Source organism: Pantherophis guttatus, chromosome 3 (genome assembly GCF_059756535.1).
Source record: "Pantherophis guttatus breed Tessera chromosome 3, ASM5975653v1, whole genome shotgun sequence".
NCBI lineage: Eukaryota > Metazoa > Chordata > Lepidosauria > Squamata > Colubridae > Pantherophis > Pantherophis guttatus.
Window position 1 is genome coordinate 141,565,327 of NC_142065.1, and position 22,322 is coordinate 141,587,648.

A 22,322-nucleotide genomic window follows, 5' to 3' on the forward strand; every position below is an offset into this window, starting at 1 on the left:
GCAGCCTGCATGTGGTACTTCATTATGTAGGAGGCAATTATTCTACTTCAAAGTCTAATTGAAAGAGCCAGTCAACTAATGCAGTAGTTGAGCCAAAGGGAAAATACGGATATGCAACTGAATTATCAATGATACCAACACAGAATTTGTCCAGTAGGTTGCAGAAAAATATAATCAATTATTTTAACTGTAAACAGTTTACCAAGTTTATTCTAACTTGGTAAACTATTTCCTCACCCCTGATCATTTCATTCTTTCATTCTGACTCTAAGTTTTATTACAGTGCTTTTATGCATGTATACTGCAACGCAGGGGTGAAATCTACTTATGTTCCCAACCGGTTCGGAAGTGCACGCACCCTGCACGCATGCAGACTCTGTGCATGCGCAAATCCTTCTCCGTATGCGCAGAGGGTAAAAAACAGGTTACTTCCTGATTAAAACCAGGAAGTAATGATGACCGGGTGGGTGGGTGGAGCCTCACGTCGCCATCGCTACTGGTTGTCCGAACCACCGGCCGCCATCGCTACCAGTTGTCCGAACCACCGGCTGCCATCGCTACCGGTTGTCCGAACCACCGGCCGCCATCGCTACCAGTTGTCCGAACCACCGGCTGCCATCGCTACCGGTTTGGCCGAACTGGGCCGAACTAGGCGCATTTCACCCCTATGCAACTGTTACATGGAAAACAGACTTCAAAATCTTCGTAAGAATGTTGTTGGAAGTCTCAGACATAACATATGGTGAATGTACATCTTTCTCAGTTCGAGCCACGTTTAAATGTTTAAAGTCTAAGAGATTTTGTTAGGAGTCATGTATGGGAGAAGCATTTGTGTTTTGTTAAAAATTGAACTGAACAATGGAAAGTGCATGGGAGCTTCCAAAAGGAGGGAATTCTTTATCTAATGTTCCTTTGGAGACAAAACAGCTGTTTCTGCAAATTCAGAATGTAAAAATCAAGAAAATCTATCTTGTAAAATTCAGGAACTTGGACAGGAGGAAGTCGGTAATGAGGAGAGGATGTTAAAAGGGAGAGAACCCTTCACCTGCTTTATCCATACATGTTGGGGGAATTCAATGTTAAAGACTCCAGATGTTGAGCAAAATATGGATTCAGAGGAGTTTCCCTCAGTTACATCCATTTGCAGGCTCACGAGAGAGCAGTTTGATTTTCTGCCAATCCTGTTTTTGCATAATTGCAAATGCAAGATGATTATGGAGTCAAAGTTCCTTTCAAACAATTACTAAGATGAGAGACATCATCATCTGCCTGGTAAAATTCAACAGGGATTGATCATTTGGGAGTTTAAAATGTGAAGTATTTCTTGGTCCAGAATCTTAACTGAGCTACCTCAGTTTTCCTCAGTCTTTTGCTCTCTAAATACATTGTGAGTACATCTCACAGAATTGCCAAGCTGTATAGTTGTTGAGAATTCTAAGGAATTTTACTTTAACCTATTTGAAGGACATCTGGATGAGATAGTTGGAAAGACAATTTGATATTGGTTATGGACATTTCTTATAGTCAAGCAAGAATGTGGGAATGGAATTTCCTCAAGAGCCAGGTCAACAGGGAAGATGGTTCTTTTTAGATAGGATATATGAACATATTTTTTCTAAGCTATTCAAACAGATATAACTAATTGGAGGGCAGACTCTATTAAAGGCATAATGGGAATTTCATTGCAAATGATTTTGCTTTGCAGCGTTTCTGGGCCTAGTTTCAGCTCTTGCATAATTGGATAATTGCCAAGACCATTAGAAATAGTGTCAGGCTACGCATCCTATAATCATATGGCTTTCTTCCAGTGTAGCCTAATGATCTGTTTTGGGCTCCAAATCATAGTTAACTGGAACCTTTAAGCAAATGGCTTATAGCTTCCATGTCATCTACTCTGGAATCGAAAGGCCCAAAGGAAGGCATGTTCTAAAGTTTTCTTCAGTCAGAAATTGGCCATAAGTGATTTTAAGAATTAATTATTACATGGAACACTGACATCATTTAACAGTTTCCATATGACTTCTAGTGAAAACAGAGGAAAATATACTGTGGGATTCCTTAAAACAGAATTTACTCTGGTAGATCTCTCCAAGTGGATCTCTAGAACTAGATAAATCTTCTATACTTGTGAAGATAAAATCAACTTTTTTTTTTAATGGTCATCCCAATTCTGGCTCATTCTGTAGCAATTTCAGTTGCATTTGGGGTCAGCAAAAGCTGCATGTTTATCTTCAAGAGGCATGCCATTATTTTGTTTAAAATCTATAATTTAACTCTCTGTTACTAACTGGATTGCATTTGTGATGTAATAAATATAATAAATGATTTTGCAATCTAAAAGGCAGAAATAATAGAGCATATATTTAAATCAATAAATTATCTTGTTCGAGCATTGCTGACTCTGTGAATATGACAGAATCAAACTATCACCCAAACTAACTGACTTTGCTTATACTTTTATCAGAAACCCAGCTACATCTAGCAATAGCAATAGCATTTAGACTTATATACCATGCAACACAGTGCTTTACTACACCCTCTGGGTAGTTTATATTTAAGACAGAGTAGTCTTCCTCGTCAACCCTCCATATTAGTTGGGAACTGAAGACTCAAAACATCAAAAACACAGCAGACAGAGGAAGACTGCTGTATAGAGTTATAAATTATATGTATCACCTTAACCTGATCCATATAATTAGGGGCTGAAAGCACATGTGATCTGTTTCTTACAATGTTAGATGAGTGTTATTGCCAAGTGGAAATTGTTATCTTAGTTTTAAGTATCAGACAACAAAACTTATAAGAATCTTGTTAATTGGGGGAGGGGAAATATCACCATCAACCAATATGCTTTTCTAACCAAAAATAGCTGGCTCCATGAAAAGCTGAATGGCTGCTTGATTTCTGATGAAATATGTGGAAAGTTAACTACATTAGGTCCAAAAAGAAAATGTTACTATGTAGAATGGTTGCATTATGAATTTAGCAAATTTACTAAAAAGGTAAATCACCCTTGGTGAAGAAACACACATGGTTCTTTCATTTGCCATTGATTATTTGAAATCGGCATACTTTTAGATACAACGTTGTGCATTGCGCCTCAACTTCAGCTCACTCTGTGCCTCCATTGAGACATAATGTTTGCAGTAAATCTACAATCTCTCAATGATGTGTTTGCAATAAATCTACAATCTCTCAACAATTACGGTGCACATGGAAGGGTGATTTAACACTGTCTCTCACTCCTCAGGGTCTCCATAAAACTCACTTCCTCACAGTTACTAAGAGACAAGCTTCCATTATCATCAAATGCTTGGGGTCAAAAGCAGTGGTGAAATTCAACTTTTTTTACTATCGGTTCTGTGGGCGTGGCTTGGTGGGTGTGGTGTGGCTTGGTGGGCGTGGCTTGGCGGGCATGGCAGAGGAAGGATACTACAAAATCCCCATTCCCTCCCCACTCCTGGAGGGAAAGGATATTGCAAAATCTCCATTCCCACCCCACTCTGGGGCCAGCCAGAGGTGGTATTTGCCAGTTCTCTGAACTACTCAAAATTTCCGCTACCGGTTCTCCGAACTGCTCAAAATTTCCACTACCGGTTCTCCAGAACCTGTCAGAACCTGCTGGATTTCACCCTGGGTCAAAAGCAATCGCAACTGAGTATCATTTTAAAATTGGTATCGTAAGAGTAATAAATACCCTTTTCATATACTGAATTTCATTGCTTCCAGGAAAGGTAATCAAGATATGTGAACTACGTTTACACTTTTAAATACTGAAATTCATTTGGCCCTTAGAAACTAGTTGGGATAGAAGGAATTCCTTCCCCAATCCCCAAATAAACGACAACCCAGTGTATTAGTTTTATTGATCTTTCACTGGAGATCTGAGAAGGTTTCTATATATTTAGAATTTATGCAGAATAGAAGAAGGGGTACTGGACTTGGAAATGAATGTCATTTTGAAACATTGTAAATATGCAGTATATTATACTAAACCAAGGTTATACTGGAGAAGGTAAATTAGGGGGATGTTTTGGTCAACCTCACCCCCAATATTTTTTCCCTTGGGAAACCATCATCCAAAACATTCATTGCTTGATGTTGTGTATTGATGCACTTTCAGTTTCTTATGGCAGAGGAATCACAGTTGGATGACTTAAACGCTCCTATCCTAAGCTATTACTACAATATGGCTGAGTGGATGAATACTGTCATCAAAAGACTCAAGTGCAAATCTCAGCCTTGCCGTGAGCCCGTAATTTATCTTGGAAGGAATATCTGTCAGCCCAATTCTATTCAACCCTTAAGAAGTTCAGTTCAACAAGTCTTTTACATCCGTAAGTGGACATAAGGACATAAGGTTGAATTTCTGTTTTCCAGACACAATGTGAAATACTCCACAAGATGAGATGAGAGGGAAATGGGATGAGTTATTTCAAAGCATAAGCAGATGAAAATATCTGTATAATGTTACATCATTTTCAGCTCTAAAAGCTGTGTTTTGCAGGATTTTCCCCTTAAATCAAAACAAAGTACCCAAGAAAAACAGGAAGGATTATCAATCATGGTGAAACAACTGAGAAGATAGGCAAAATCAAGCTTTTATGTACATTTAACATCTCTAAAATACGTTCAACTTGAATAGTACAGTATTAATATTAACAATCCTTATAGCTAGTGCAGCCACAGTATTATACAATTTGCAGCAATCGAGGGGTGGGAAGTGGGGTACACACTACTGGCCATCTATTAAAGACAATTGACAGACATTTGGACTTCTCTGGTATGTAGACACTTACAATACCACGAAGCCCAAGGGGACAAAAACAACAGGAAAACACCCAGCAGTAGCATCTATTTACATGCCTGCAATGTGAAGCAGTTCTGAAAAACAATCGCAGCATTAGGCAATACAAGAAAATGAACTTTGTTCCAATAATTACTATTTTCTAGCAGCATAGCCATTCCTAGCTCAGATAGCGTTCTATTTTGATAATGTAAACGTTTCATTCAAAAACATTCTGTTCTTACTGGATGGTGCTTGAGACCTGTAGTATGATTTTTTTAAAGAAGAGGAATCTGGAAATTAAGAAGAGAAAGTGCTGAGAATGCTCCATGCTTTCTTGTCCCATAAGCCATTATGCTCAGATGCTCGCACAACCTCTTTTGGAGGAACATCATTATTCTGCCCTAGTCAACAGAACAGGGGTCCTCCAAATTAGACAACTTTTAAGACTTGTGGACTTCAACTCCCAGAATTCCTCAGCCATCCGAGGCTGGCTGAGGAATTCTGAGAGTTGAAGTCCACAAGTCTTAAAGTTGCCAAGTTTTGGAGAGACCCCTGCTATAGATGATGGATATTCCCATATTTCTATTCTAGCCACACCAATTAAGCAGTTTCTTGAAAGTATTTCATTTGGCTCATTTATAATGACTTTCTTGCATATGAGGTGAGCCACTACACCAGATCTGAATTTCTTCCTACCTCTCAATGGTGAGAATGGTAGGGCAGTTACTTGTTACTATAGCTTAGAACCATCTCATGCCTTGCTCCATGTTCTTCCGTGACATATTTGAAAGCATGTAGCCTCTGACGCAGCACTGACCACACATTATTTTTTGTCATTCTCCTCAAGCTTCTGGACAGCATTTTAAGACTTGCCCAAGGGGTTGTATTAAGGAACCTAGTTTAAACATACATGCTTATTACTATTTTGACACTGACGTGTATCACAACTTAATCCTATTCGTATTTTCCGGTATCAGGAGAGCTCTTACACTGAAGGAATAGTCTGATTCTATGCACAGTTTTCCGTAAGTCAGTTGGATGAGCTAGTCTCAGTTTAGGATGTGTGAACCAGTTCTTTGGTAAAACTTTAAGCCTGGTGAATCACTGCACCTTGGAGTTTCAAGGACCTGAAGCTTGTTTGTGGAATGCAAAGGCACAGCTTTTGTGGCATTCCTTCTCTACACCAAATATTTTAACTGAAGGCTAGTTGGAAAAACATTGTGTGGTTTTCTTATATGTTTGGACTCTTTGGACATTCCAGTCGTTTTTAGGCACAGTTCAAATGCCTGAAATGCTACAGAATCTAAATGCACCTGATTTATACAGAATTGCTATTTATAAATCGACACTTTTAATATATGTTAATAAACATTTTTAGGCTTAGCAAAGCTAAATAAAGTGAAGCCGTAACACACATTGCCCAGTATCTAGAAATTAGAATTCAACCACATATCTCTATAGGTTTCTTTCTGCTATGAAATTAAAGCGCTCATTTCACGGATGCTCTTGAAATGCTGGATGCAAAGGCCATAACTGTATATAGTAGCTACAGCCACGTTTTAACATGCATAAAAACTCTGGGCTCAGCCTACCAGAAAGTTCTCGTGTGCATGCTCCATTGGCAGGAGAAAAAGCTGAGAAAAGGTGGCTTTCTGGTGGACTTGGCCCATTTACTTTTTAAAGCAGCTTTGAAAACATGGTATGAATCACAGCAGCCTTCCCGAACCATGGTGATCTTCAGATATGATGGGGCTTCAGCTCCCAGAATTCCCTTTGATTATGGGGGAATCCAATACATTTGGAATGCGGCAGGTTGGGGAAGACTGAACTACATTTTAAGTTTAAAAGTACTACATTTTTGAGACCAGCTTTTCCAGCTTGGTGCCCAACTATTGTTTTGGGACCTCAACTACAGTCACTAAGCAGCACATCAATGGAAGCTGGTTATTATTTCTTTATTAAACTTACATGCTGGCTTTCCAGTCAGTAAGAACTCTGAAGGTGATTGCGTTATCTAATCCATGTTAGCAAGTACCAGGTTAGAGAAGGCTGACCTCATTAGTTGTTGTTGTTTTTTTTGCATATAATGCCACAAAATCAAGTTATTTCGCTTCTTACATATGTTGTATCTGTTAATTATTTTGCTACATTCTTTTGAATACAAAGCTTTTGATGACTGTACTTCAGTCCTGACATTTTATCACTGAATTAATATTATTTCATAACTTCTACTACTTTACAGTTTTACAGACATTTTTTTTAAAAAATGGAAAGGAAAGCTTTAAAAAAATAAACAAGATAAAAATTCATTCATGTCAAATATGTCCATCTCATTTAATTTAACCTTTTGATCCTTTCAGTTTTTGATTTTCATCCCAGAATTTATGATGCCCCTCATGTAATAGCTCACTCACAAATCTGAAATACATTGCCTAGGATCCAAGGAACAAATTATAAGTTGGTATCTTTGAACTTGATGAGTCCTTCCTCTGCAACATCCCAAACACCTTTGCAAGATAATCAAAACATTGCAGAAAATCTCCAGTGTTGAACCCAACAGCAAAGTCCGGAACAACTACAGAAGTCCCAGCTGTGTAGACACGCGGCTTTTCACTGTGGCCATTTATTTAATCTGGTGATATAAATGGACTGTTAAGATGGAACAATGGACTACTGGAATGAATACCACAGCTGCTTTTGTCCAAGTGACAATCATCCTGACAATTTGCCTTCTTCTGGGACTAAGTCCACCTTAGGCAGTCCAGCAAGTTGATATCTATGCTGCTGTTAAACAACTTCATGAACCGAGTCCACTGCATTCTTGGTTACATTCTTAGATATTGCCAATTTTTTTATTTTGGGGGTTTAGAGGTATAATGCCCAGTAAGCACACACACACACACACACACACACTCAGGAAGGCTCAGGATCTTTGTCATCACCACTGCCTCATTTATTTGCCTTCTCCATCTGAGCCTAATTTGAACCAAAGGCCAGAAGGAGAAGTCAAGATAAGGGGAGGCAGCTACAACTTCTCTTTGCTTCATTGGTACTTGGTATTCTTTGGATAATAGATGAATTCACAGGAACAGTAATCAAGTGACAGGTGCTCAGTCGGTTGGGGTGGGACACCTTCAACGTAAACCTGGGTTGATGCCTGATGATGTTGAGTTAAGGTGCCAGAAGCTCTGCCTATAAGCCACCTTTGATATTTATAATCAAAGAACCCAAGTGTAGGCATGGAGAGTTTCATATTCATTTTGCTGAAAGTTATTGTAACAAATTTTCCATTCTCTTTCCTTTCCAGATTTCCATGCAAAAACACTTGGCATCTCAAAGGGTTGAATGTCTATGAGTCATACCAGATGGAGGCGTTGGACCATTTCTTTATCTTCTTTTCTTTTCGAAGACATCTGAAGGAATAAATAGTGTGCATCACTTCTGAGGCAAATACACTTCCAATCTGGGACTGGCCCAGGGCTAAGAATGCAATTTGGGTGTTAATTTTGGTACAAAGAGGAAGCCATACCTAATCTCCGCCAGCTAATCGCTTCTTCTGGCCAAATGAACCTTGAGCCTGTTTTCGACTTTGAGATGTTATTAATTAACAAAGAAAATTACATTTAAGACCCTAAGAAAAATTAACCAAGGAAGGCAGGCTCTATTGCGAGCAAACCCTCATTCTACTGGGAATGTGAGCCACGGCTGACTTTGAGGCTTCAGTTCTGCAAGCCAGGCACAGGCACTTTTGGTTTTCCTGATAATTGCACGAAAAACGGCAATTTTACCGATGAAATATTTAATGAAACTGTTTCTGCCCATTCCAATGTATTTCATTTCAGCCTTTTAAATCACAGTTTGAGGACCCACAAATAGCTTCCTTATAACGATGGCCAATTGTGGTATGTAATGGCACAGCACTCATGTAACAAAATACTGCATGAATCACTATTTCCAGCTGTTGCTCTGCTGGGCATTTTTCCAAAAACAGCTGTCGGCTGTAGGGACAGAGGGTTGAACCATATGGTCTTATTACTGGCCTGAATCTGGCATTGTTTCTCATTCTGAATAGGTACCATGCCGAACCACCAAATCATTGTCTTCTCATCCTGTTGCCTTTTTAAGTCACCCTATTCATAGGCAGCTCTGAAATCTTACCTACAAAATTACGCCACTTTATCATCACTCTTCCTAAGGGTTAGGGTATGTCTCTATACCTACAGTTCTTCAGCCTATTGTGATAAAATAGTCTGTGGAATGATGCTTTATAAGGAAGCCGAAGATCTTTGGAATCTTCATTAAAAAATATACAATGCTTGTGTTCCAGAATTTTAGGAAAATAGTGGGTTAAATGTAAAATACTTTTAATAAATAACTCCTCTGCAATGTAAAAAATAAATGAATATTCCCTTTGGCAGTAATAGCAGATATATATATATATATATTATATGTGTATGTGTGTGTGTGTGTGTGTGCATTTACGTATACACACAAATATGTGTGTGTGCTTGCGCGCGCATGTGTGTGTATAAATATATGCACACTCGTGTGTCTGTGTACACCCAATCACACCCGAAGACATATATAGAAAGATACTTGGCTCATAAAATAATAGCATTATTTGACACGGGGGGAGAAAAACACCTCATATTATTTTCTTCTTTCAACACTCCTCTTTTTTCAGTTTCTGAAATCAAGATTTCCCATCAGTCCATCACCAGTTGGATGAAGTCGAAAGTCACTTATGTCCCAGGTAAGCCCCCAGGGTGATGCAGGCGCCCACCACTGCCAGACTAAGGATCGTCTTCAGAGGCAGCCATGACAAATCGAACAAAGGCCTGATGTTGTTGCTGTACAGCTCCACAAAGGCATCCTGTATAAAAGAAAAGGATAGGGAAAATGATGAGAAACAGGAGAGTACATGCTATAAAACATGAATAGGCATAGTTGGTATTTGTGACCGTTAAAACCAAACCAGCCTCCAAAACAAGTATCAAATATGACCTTTTCATTCTCATTCCTGGAGGAATCTCTTGAATTGTGGAAGAAACTCCTGCCAGGTGCGACGGAAGAATCACCTGCCTTTTAGCCAAGATTGAGCCATTGGCATTCTTAACTGTCAAGCAATATAATAAGGGCAGTTTGGTCTAGTGGTTAAGACACTAGCTAGAAACCAGGAGACCATTAATTCTATATGGGGGCACCTGCCCTCTGGAATGAATTGCCCCCGGAGATATGGATGATCCCTGACCTACGCGCCTTTCGCCGTGCCCTCAAGACATTATTGTTCCAACAAGCTGGGCTGGCCTAAACATGATTTTTAATGGTTGTTTTAGTTTTTTAATAATATCGGGGCCAAATTATTTAATATATTTTTAAATTGCTTTTAAATTTTTTGTATATGTGTGTTTTAGTGTTGGCTGTGCACCGCCCTGAGTCCTTTGGGAGAAGGGCGGTATAAAAATTTAAATAATAAATAAATAAATAATAAATTCTAGCCCTGACTTAAATAAATGCATCTTGGGCCAGCTGGTTGGTGATCTTGGGCCAGTCACACTATCTCAGCCCTAGAAAAGAGGCAAGGGAAACCACTTCTGAAATCTTATCAAGAAAACTGCAGGGACTTATCTAGGAAGTTGCTTGGTATCAATACCTGGAATGGGAAAGGGGAAGAAGAGGAGGAGGAGGAGGAAGAGGAAAAAGGAGGAAGGAGGAGAAAGAGAAGGAGGAGGAGGAGGAGGAGGGGGAGAAGAATTTAATTTAATTTAATTTAATTTAATTTAATTTAATTTAATTTAATTTAATTTAATTTAATTTAATTTAATTTAATTTAATTTAATTTAATTTAATTAATTCAATTCAATTCAATTCAATTTATATGCCGCCCCTCTCCGAAGACTCAGGGTGGCTCACAATACATTTTTAAAAATCATTATAAAAACATCTAAAAATTAAAAACATTAAAAACATTAAAAACTCATTCACTCCATTCATGGCCAGATCTCGCCAGATCACAAGAGTCTTCACCGTTTTTCGGAAGGCTTCACCTTCTTTTCGGAAGAAGAAGAAGACGAAGATGAAGACGAAGAAGAAGAAGAGGAGGAGGAGGAGGAGGAGAGGAGGAGGAGGAGGAGGGGAAGAAGAAGAAGAAGAAGAAGAAGAAGAAGAAGAAGAAGAAGAAGAAGAAGAAGAAGAAGAAGAGGAGGAGGAGGAGGAGGAGGAGGAGGAGGAGGAGGAGGAGGAGGAGGAGGAGGAGGAGGAGGAGGAAGAGGAAGAAGAGGAGGAAGAAGAGGAGGCAGAAGAATTATTCCTCTATTAGATTGGATGCTTCCATTGAACAATGAAGCTGGCATGATAATTTGCTTAAATATTAGTTTCCAATGTTTATTCCATACAAATTCTCTGAGCCAAAAAAATATTCTATATTGTATAGCTTTTCTAAACCTCCCACCCTCCCAGGTAGGTTCCCTGGAATCGCCTCTTCTTCCAAATCACGCTTGTTATCCAACAGCAATGCCTTCTTGAAACCAGACATTCTTATTTGCTGCTGTTGCCACCAAAATTGTATTATATCTACCCAAGTGGACACAAAAATGCAAGTTTGCCTTTGGGGATTAATGCCAGTAACTATCTCCCACATCTGAATTTTGGTTTAGCCCTCTGAGCAGCCGTGCCGCTCAGGTAATTCAAGGAGCCTTGAGAATATGCCTTACTAGCAAGGTAATAAATACAAATGATGAGAATAAATCTTCTCTCCACTTTAGCTGCACAACTCCTTCTCCTCTGTCCACTCTTCTAATCGAGAGAAGCATCAATAGCTTTTAGAAGTGACAGCAGCTCTAAAGATGAGCATGTTACAAGTTTCCACAACTCTGCTAAATGCCTAAGCCAGCAATTATTCTTGCTGGCACATTTAACAGCAGACACAAGATGGCGCATCATCCTTCTTATGCCATGCAGTTCAAAATCGAGTGAATTAAAATCTGAAGGAGAAATGCTTACATAAAGAAACAGTCAATTTTTAAAATTTATCTTCCCAAAAGGAGGAACAAATAACAAGCAGGCTAGCTTGTATTCTGGTTTTTTGGGGGGAGGGAGAGGAAACCATTATACCTTTCATACCAGGATTAGGAGCCTTTAATACCACTAAAATGGCCTGAAATCAAAACTACTTACATTTCCTTGTTTGTAGCATCTATGTACAATCTTTCATTAGCAATTTTACTATCTGTCCTTCTGCCAAGGATAGTACAAAGTTAAACACTTTTCTCTAGGCTTGCTTTTCAAGGCATCAAGAAACAGAATGGGAAAAGCTTTAATATTCTAAAATAACACTACATTTTGTATATTGTCAAGGGCATCGCTGTACCTTTCAAAGCTTGAGGGCTGGTTATAATTGAGATACGCAATCTAAGCTACATGCTTGCTGGCAAATAAAAGGGTTCAGGCCACATATATTTGTATAAAGTACCGTACTATCTGTCCAAACCAAATTCCAGCATCTCCTTAGCCAACCGTCTTCAGGTTTACTGTGCCATCAATTATCTAGGAGATTTACCCTGGTATCTAATTGAATGCAGTTATGGCATGGTATGAAGTGGGAGATTCTTACAGGATTTACTACGTAATTATTTCCATCTATGATGTTGATGTTCTGATGTATGAATCATGAACAGGCAGTACTGCCTTGTGATACACAGCCTTGTGATAAAGATGTATATAAATGTCATTGTGTACCCTAGTTACTGTTGTATCGAATAGCCTTTTTGGGCTTTTGAGTACATTTTTGACTTTTGGTGGTTGATTGTCTACACTTTTCTTGGCAGGGTTGTTTGGGGTTGGCTGCCCTTGCCTTTTTCCTAGGGCCAAGAGAGAGTGACTGGCCCAGGTCACCCAACTGGCTCTGTCCTAAGACTAGATTAGATTTCACAGTCTTCTGGTTTCTAGCGTTTGCCTTAACCACTATACAGAATTGTCTCTATACAGCTTGTTTACTACTTAAAAAGACTCTGAATTTGATTCTTCCAAGGTGCATCAGAAATGCATGAATGTAGTGTCTATTCTTAACTTTTTAAAGCAGCTGCATCTCTTCCTGGGAAGTACCATATTTTCACATTCTCTCAGCCCAACCTACCTCATAGGGTTGTTGTTGTTGGAAACCTAGGAGGAGGAAGGTGTGTTGGATGTGTTTGCTGCCTTGAGTTATTTGTAAAAATAATAAAAATATAGCCCACTACATTTTGTAAATCCCATTACATTTTACATTTATTATTTTATTATTTATGTGTGGGTGGGTGAGTGAGTGGGTGGGTGGGTGAACCTGCCCTATTGATGCTAATTTAATTAAAGAAATGCTTAAAATGTGAAATTATTGCCTTGCTCTTCAGGACTCTGAATTTGTGGAATTGTGATGCAGCATAAATTGCATTGTCTTAATTATGTTGATGTAGGGTCAGTTTGACTGATGGAAAGCCATCTTATCTATACCTTCTCCCTTCTTCATATCCACATCACATCTACACGATCTGGATTTGACGAGGAAAAGGTGATTAGGGGTGGTTGTGGATTGGACACATAGCACCTGCTAGCTCTTTCTTAAATCAATTTCGTCTGTGTTAGGATTGTGCTGCAAGATTGTGTGAATTTTGGAGAAGACCCTGCTTCTTTACCGAAGTGATGAGAGGTGCTAAGGAAGCACCCCCGAATGTTGCAAGTCACCTTTTCTTAATTCAGTCAGGATTGCTGCATAGCTTTTAATCATTTGACCAGTCAGCCTATCTTCTATCCGGCGGCTCTGTTGCTGGGTTGCAAAACGGATTGAGTTTGCTGCATAATCTGGCTAACAGATGCCTCATATTACATCCCTTTCCTGAATCATTAATATTGATACCCTAATGTACAATCTGGAGCACAAGCAAATTGTGCAGAACTTCAATGCCCTTGCTGCAGACTTTTCCTCCCTTGATGATTTCATTTAGCACTTTGTTCTGATCAGGAAGTGGAAGAACTTGATGAAGAAGAAAAGCCAGGCTAATTTTACGTTCAAATGAATTCGCAGCGAGAGGACAAAAGCTTTAACTCCCGGATTCCTACTTCAATGAGAACTCATTACAGCATTAATTTTAATATTTTTGTGATACCTCTGTGCCCCATTAATCGCAATCACAAGCGTGTGGTTTGTGCCTAGCCTGAAGACATGCACACCAAAGATGCATTGTATTGACACAAAGAAGAGTGTCAAAGCTCAGAATTCTGGCAATGTATAAGAAAATACACAATGGGAAATTGCAGTTCTTACTGACAACAATAACATCAATGTCTATCTTATGGCTGTTGCTGCTCCATATATTTGGAAGTAAATATTTTATGGGTCCTTCCTTTCCTCTTTGGTGCTTTCTCAAACATCCTGATTAGACTTATTTCCGAAGCTTGTTTGAACAGCCAGTCACTATTTGTTTAAGTCTGAAACCTGATTTAAACAAACATCCCCACTTATAGTATTTTATGCATTACACCAACAGAGTTCCAAAGACAGAAGTCGGAAGTGAAGAAAGGTGATTGGGAAAGGAAGCTGCAAAACCTCTAGCATCTAGAGTCAAGTAAATTCTAACCTGTTATTGTTTCATTATGCTGACTTCTTAGGCTGGTCATAAAAAAACTTCCTATCAAATGACATTACTGGTCCCTTTTACTTTAAAGTAACTCTGCTACGCCTGGCACTGGCTTTACGCTTTCTAATCTCATTTCTTGGAGATTCCAGGGAATCAACATCAGATGATTGTATATCAAGAATATGCTGTACATTAGTAGAATGCAGATCTAGATATTATGTAGATTTTGGATGATTTGCAGTAACTGGGAGAATTTATTATTCATAATTGCATAAGAGTGACAGCAAACCCTTGTCTATGGCTGCCCAAATGTTAAAACTGTTCAATAAAATGTGGAATAAGTAGTAGTAGATTTTTAGGTGGAACAGCCAAACAAATTTATGGGGTCAAATGTTCATTTATACCAAGAGTAATGGATCTTAGGGTCTTAATAATAATAAAAAGAACCAAATAGAATTGACAATGAAGTGTACCCCTGCCATTCTGCATACAAGCTACAATCTTTTCCAACAAGGACTAATGCCATTACAGCAGCATTACCACAAGGATTAACGCCACTGTTATAATGTGAGATACAAACGTGTCAAGTGAAAGCAACATTAGCTTGATTCATAGTACAGATATTCGGCTGAATGCTGCAAAATCGGTAAAGTCTTATTAAATTCAATGCAGCTAATCCCCAAATAAGCCTAGTGTCTTAGATGGCTTTGTTGTGTTCACAGAATACATTTAACTGGTTCAGATAAAGACATTTTGCCTAACATATTTGATCAATATTAACTCTGGTTAAATTTTTTGCGGTTTTACTACATTGTGCAAACCTAGCCCTGTTTTGGTAGTTTATGGTTCAATGCATTGTGTGAACTCTCAGAATAGGTTAATTCAGTAGCCAGATTAAGTATGTTGTGAGAATGTCACTGTAAACAGTTTATAGCAGTGCTATGTTAATTGGGTATCTGTGATCTAGGCAGGAATGGGCTTTTGTGGATTAGAGGTGAGAAATGGACATTCAGCCTTTTCTTTTATAATAACCAATCCAATCCAAAAATACTAAGGAATTCCTAGAAGATTCACATTCAGATAAATCAGCCATCAATTTACACACCAAGATAAAGTACATTTACATACCATTCAAAAGAGACAATAAAAAAGCTAAGAAGGAAACAGAACAGAACAGAACACATCATTTCCTATCCTCAGATAAGCAAGGATTAACACCAGACAAACTATCAAGCAGAAAATAGTACATGACTCAACTACCAAAGAGAAAATGACACCCCCACCAACACTGACAGAGGAAGCTACTGTATATAAACAGGGAGCCAAGCCACACTTACTAGTACTGATGATTTTAGCTAGTCAGGTAATGAAATATCTGCAAGCAAACAAACAAGCTCAGAGAGCACAATGGGTTCCACTTTATAATCAATCCGTCCAGTTGCAAGGAAACTGGAATTGATCTAAAAGTAGCCTTGTTGGAAATCTCACCACCCCTTTCTACATAGCATGTTGCAAACTATGATTATATGCCATTTATTAAAGGCTCTTAAGTTCATTGAAAGGGTTATAGCATTCCTAATTTAAATAATAGCAAAAGAATCTCCATTATTTATATGAGCTCTTTCATATACAGTCACAATTTAATGGGTTCTTACTACAAAGGGCCTGTACCTGAGTATGTCAAAGACCTTGGTTAAGTGCATGATGATTTTTACTAAGTGGGTACATAGTTACAGTAGATGGCAGTACCTAGCCAAAGTTGGTTAGCTTAAAGAAAGTTAGTCTGTCCTGATTTGTACTTGGATGGGAAACCACCAGGAAATCCTAGGACTTTGCATTGGAAAGTCAAGAAGCCCCAGAAGGCACATGATGGCAAATGGCTGCTTTTTGTTGCTTAGAAAACAGCACAGACACGCTTCCTTAGGAGTTGAGCTTAAATCAAGTGAGACTGCTTTTACTAAATGTCTTTAGCACCGAAGTTCTGTGTTAAAAATGTGGAGCGTATCCTCTATGTATAGTTTAGCCCCTGACATTTCTAGCTGATGCTATCTCAATGGACCAATCTCAGTTTCATACCTTCTCTTATGACTGGCGCTCAGATTGCTACCACAGGCTAAAATGCAGCTCCCAGTTTGCAAAGCCTCAACCTATTAGCTGCACTTCAGTGCTCTGTTACAGATCGGCACCAAACATAAAACTGGAGTTAAATAAATGGTTTCCTTGGTGCTGCAGTTTGCATTTATGAGTGGGTGTTGGGCAGAGTTTACACCCAGAGGAAGCCGACTTCCTTTTTTTTTCTTTTTCTTTTCTTTTCTACCTGAATCAAACAGATGGTGAGGAAGTGATTTTATTTCCCTCATTATCACTGGTCCAACAGGATATCCTTTTTGACCACACTGTGCTGAATGAAGAGCTGGCAAGCCTTCCAAGGCTTGATGGAACACAACTGCTCGCTCGCCTTGTAATGCTTTCTTGCTGCCTTCTCTATGATTCACAAGCAAACACTGCTCATGCCAACTTTTCCGGAAGCTCACATAAGGATCGGGTGATACAACCGTTACATTCACATCCATGAGTCCAAATGGGTGAAATAGGGTATAATGCAGTGGTGGGCTCCAAATTTTTTAACAACCGGTTCTCTGCCCTAATGACTGGCTGGGTGGGCGTGGCTGGGTGGATGTGGCGGGGGGGTGTCATGTGACTGAATGGACATGGCCAACTCTATGTCACTTGTGCGGATGGTACAGGGGTGGGTTCCACTTACCTTTACTACCAGTTCGCAACGGGAGTGTGTGTGCGCACTCGCTTTGCTTGTGCGCACGTGCGCGCTTCTACGTACGCACAGATCATCAGTGATGATGTTGGGGTGGGTGGGCAGAACCTCCCACCGCCATTACTTGCCAGTTTGCAAGAACTGGACTGAACCGGGAGCAACCCACCACTGGGGTGGTACCTGTATGGGACAGGCAGGGTTGGAGAGGGACAGGCAGGGTTAGGGGGTCTCCGGTGGGGGGAGTGGGAGGAAAGAAAGATCCAACCTGTTTGTGTGTGCATGTGTGTGTGTGTGTGTGAGAGAGAGAGAGAGAGAGAAACTGCTAGACTGGGAAAGCTGGCTGCGAGAGGAAGAGAAGCTGGGTAAGCTGGACCCAGACCCTTCCCGAGTCCCCTCATCCCAGAAGCAGCAACCTCGCACTCTCCCCTCTCTGCTAGCCCTCTTCTTCATGCGGGATTGGCCAGCAGCGGAGACAGAGAGGGAGAAGGGGGCAGCAGCAGCCGCTAGCATTGAGGGGAGTGCCACACAGAAACGGGAGCACACAGAAACACCACCCCCTTCTCCCTCTCCGTCTCCATTGCTGGGTGATCCCATGAGAAGAAAGGAGCTAACAGAGGGGGGAAGAGTGTGAGGTTTCTGCTTCTGGGATGAGGGGACCTGGGACATGCCTGGGTCCAGCTCACCCGGCTTCTCTTCCTCTCACAGACAGCTTTTTTGGGCCATTTTCAGACCATTTTTGGACCGAAAAAGGCCCGGAATACAGGCCCCTGTTTTGGGGCCTGTTTTCGACTGTTTTCGGGCCATTTTCATGCCATTTTTTGGGCCATTTTTCACCTGAATCTTCTGAAAATGTTATATGTACAACTGCTATGGGTTTAGTGATGTCATTTCAAACAATGGCCTATATAAGTTTTCATGAAAATATATGCCACATATACAAATTAGGGTAGATCTCTAGAACATGGTTTGCTTGAAGAAGTGCCTTGTGCTTCTGTCATTTACAGAAAAATGACTGCATTACATCTTAATTACTAAAATATAGGCAGTTTTGAAATAAACACATGACATGTATGTTCATACTTCAATATCCAGCTAGTACTACAATAAAAAGTAGAGTGATTTGGAGTGCTATGCTATGCTATGCTTTACATATTTTATGTACACAGATTAAAACAGATTCTTAAAATATTTCAGAATGTGGATGTTCCACATAAAATACAGATAGTCCTCGACTTACAATAGTTCACCTAGTGACGGTTCGAAGTTACAACGAAGTTACAGTTACACTGAAAAAAGTGATTTATAACCATTTTTCAGAGTTATGACCATTGCAGCATCCCCATGGTCATGTGATTTACATTCAGATGTTTGAGAACTGATAGTTGGGTCATGTGATATACTTTTGTGAACTTCTGACAAGCAAAATCAATAGGGAAACCAGATTCACTTAACAAATGCTAAATTACTAATTTAACAACTGCAGTGATTCACTTAACAAATGTGGCAAGAAAAGTCGTAAAATGGGGCAAAACGCACTTAACCAATTTTTCAAATGACTGTTTGATGATGTTACAATGGCACTGAAAAAAGTGACTTACAACCAGTTCTTGCACTTACGACCATCACAGCATCCTCACAGTGTTGAGATCAAAATTTGGGCCCTGGGCAACTGGCGTGTATTTACGACGGTTGCAGGATCACTGGGTCACATGATCCCCATCTGAAAACCATCCCAGCCGGCTTCCGGCAAGCAAAATTCAATGGGGGAAGTCGGACTCATTTTAACAACCACATGATTCATTAATAACTGCAGTGATTTGCTTAACAAGCATCGCAAAAATAAAAAACTTTGACAACTGCCCTCAGTAGTGAGGGAGGGACTACCCTCACTGGTCCACACGGCATCGATGGGGAGGTATAAAAAAAGGCAAAGACTTTTTTTATAAAAACCACAATGTGATTGAAGAAGTCCAGCCCCTTTATCATGGGACATGGGACATTGGCACACCTCCAAAGGGGGCAAGGCTTGGACCACATTGTGGTGACTATCATCTTACCTTTCTTTATCACATCCTCTGCGGACGTTGGTGCCAATCTGTACAATTGGAAAGTCCTATGTTTAACAACTCTGTGTGCATCCAGAACAAGAAGTTTGGGGATAGTCCTTTGACAAGTTTCTACCTTTAGGCTTCGTGTGCAAGCTGCAGTAGGAGATAGGCTATGAAATTCAGAAATATCTGTGGTTTCTGATTACATTACTCCAGGGAATCTGCGTTGCCGTTGTTCCGTGGAAGCAACACTATATAACACTTCAGGGCTACTAGATGAGAGCAAGGAACCTGCACTGTTTGGAGAGGCTGAAATTTCTTGATTATGAGTGGTGAGGAGGTGGTGAATATCCTTCTATGACAGTCTGAGAACTCCCCCCACCCCCCAGCCTGATGCTGGCTAAACCAAGCCCGCCTGGGAAACGTTACAGCAATTAGTCTTGGCGTCTCCAACTTAATTCACTTACACACTGTTTTGCAATATCGAAAAGACAGCTCCCGTGAAGGGAGGGGGGGACGTTCTTTCTTTCCCTCCCCCCTTTTGTTTCCATTCTTGGAAAAGCCACCTCAAAAATGAGATTATATATCTGACACTAGGATAGCAGCTGCAACAGCATTAAGAAATCAGTAGTTAATCATGGTTGTCTAGGATGAAAATCCACATGATGGGATCAATGTTAACCCCCAAAATTTTAACAGCAGCAACACAGAGAAAGAGACACACACACAAACACAGAATGAATAAAAGCCGTGTTGTTACAATTCTGTTTTGCATGGGATCGTAGAAAGATAACAATTCCCAAATCAGGTAGTCCAGGTAGTTCTTGACTTACGACAATTCATTTAGTGATCGTTCAAAGTTACAACGGCATTGAAAAAAGGGACTTAATGACCACTGCAGAATCCCCATCAGGGGTGGGTTCTACTTACCTTTACTACCGGTTCGCATCGTGCCCATGCACGTGTTTTTCTGCGCATGCGCAGATCACTTATGATCTGCCACCCACCGGTTTTACTACTGGTTCTATAGAACCGGTCCAAACCGGGGGCAACCCACCACTGATCCCCATGGTCAGATGATCAAAATTTGGATGCTTGGCAACCAGTTCATATTTATATTTATGACACTTGTAGTGTCCTGGGCTCATGTGATCACCTTTTGCAACTTTCTGACAAGCAAACTCAATGGGGAAGCCAGATTCACTTAACAACCATGATAGTCATTTACCAACTGCGGAAAGAAAGGTCATAAAACGGGGCAAAATTAACAAATGTCTCACTTAGCAACAGAAATTTTGGGGTCAACTGCGATCGTAAGTTGAGGATTACCTGTATTCAGGGATGGGTTCTAACATTTTTTTACTACCAGTTCTGTGAGCATGGCTTATTTTGTGGGCGTGGCTTGATGGTCATGTGACAATTCTTTAGGATTTAGCAGAGATACTGGTCTACCAGGCTTTTAACTGCTTGCAGAGCTGTACTGGTCTATCTATTTATTTTTGCAGGCACTGGTCTATCCATTTATTTTTGCAGGCACCAGTCTACTCATTTGTTTTTGGAGGCACCGGTCTACCACTGCCTTTTAACACTGATCAGCTGTAGGGCGGCCCTTTGAAGCCCTGCGGCAAGAGTTTAAACAGTTTTTTTTCCTTCTAGCCGATCAGCTGGGACTCAGGAGGCAGCAATAGATTGGGGGTGAGGCCAAATAAAAGGTAAGAATAACGCGGGGGGCGGAAGGGGGGAGGAGAACTGGTTCGGTGATGTCATATCGTCACTGCTACCTGCTTGGCGGAACCAGGCGGAACCGGGAGGAACCCACCACTGCCTGTATTGACTTGGTAGTCCCCCCCCCAGATGTAAAACTGCAGGTAAGAATTTTTCTTCTCTTGAATAAATTCAAATCACTTTTGCTTCTTACATTTTAGAAAATGCCAGCACTTACTACCTTCAAATGATCATAAAAATAGTAAATTTGCAGAGCAATTTAAGAAATGAGAACTGAAAGTCTCCATTAAGTCAAATGTCTCCAAAGTAATTTGGGTTCACAGTTGCTGTCAGCAGGCTGCAGCAGCAGCAAGAATGGGGTTTATTCATTAAATATATTCAAGGTTTATTGATGGCCACTGCCCATAACTGCAGACCTTTTACTATCTAAGACAAAGGCAGAACAAAATTTTGAAAGCTCCCTGCTCTGAGTTTTAGTAAACTATGCAGACGAATAATTTAAAAAAAAAAAAAAAACTACAGGATGCATAATCAAGGATCTAATGAAAAGTCATTTCACTCTTTTTATGCTTTCCAAAATTAGACAAGATAGTCCTTCCAAACATGTTTGACAGGCAAATTCTAGTTATCCGACAAAGTTTCGGCTCATTCCAGCAATTTAGCATACAGAAGAAAAACATAAACTGATATCCCTGTTAAATTTCTGGAACCAATTAATGCAGTATGACATTAATGTAAATAAGTCAACAGAAACAGCCATTAAAAAATAATAATAAAAAAGCAATTACAATAGTGTCATATTCCTAATAAAAGTTTGCTGAGATTGAGCAATAAAAAACAATATAGAATGGAACAGGTCTAGTCAGAGAGCAGAGCAGAATCTGTGACTTGGGTCACTTCTTACCACTTACATCTCTGCATATTCTACTACATTGTAGAATGGTGAAATCCCAAATTTTTTAAATTATCGGTTCTGTGGGCGTGGCTTGGTGGGCGTGGTGTGGCTTGGTGGGTGTGGCAGGGGAAGGATACTGCAAAATCTCCATTCCTTCCCCACTCCAGGGGAAGGATACTGCAACATTCCCATTCCTTCCCCACTCCAGGAGGAAGGATATTGCAAAATCTCCATTCCCACCCCACTCTGGGGCCAGCCGAACTACTCAAAATTTCCGCTACCGGTTTTCCGAACTGCTCAAAATTTCTGCTACCGGTTCTCCAGAACCTGTCAGAACCTGCTGGATTTCACCCCTGACTGTACCTTCCTTCACATGCCAGTTCCAACTATGCCCTATCCTTAAACACCTAAATAATCCATTTACCTACACCAGGCCATAAACTCATTTAAAACTCCAATTCATCACATTATTTTCCCCTAT

The 22,322-nt window shown here is 40.1% G+C and overlaps 1 protein-coding gene across 3 annotated transcripts in view; it reads right to left on the bottom strand.

Moving 5' to 3' along the window:
* Window positions 1-4,585: 4,585 nt before the first annotated feature.
* Window positions 4,586-22,322, bottom strand: part of BCL2 (BCL2 apoptosis regulator) — a 141,334-nt gene continuing 123,597 nt past the window's right edge. For 2 of the 3 annotated variants that reach the window (XM_060691136.2, XM_034432945.3), the window contains exon 3: window positions 4,586-9,662. In XM_060691136.2, coding sequence (XP_060547119.1) covers window positions 9,528-9,662 — 135 coding nt within the window. In that variant the 3' untranslated portion in view covers window positions 4,586-9,527. The remainder of the gene's footprint in view (window positions 9,663-22,322) is intronic. The other variant, XR_004593975.3, reaches the window with a different exon arrangement.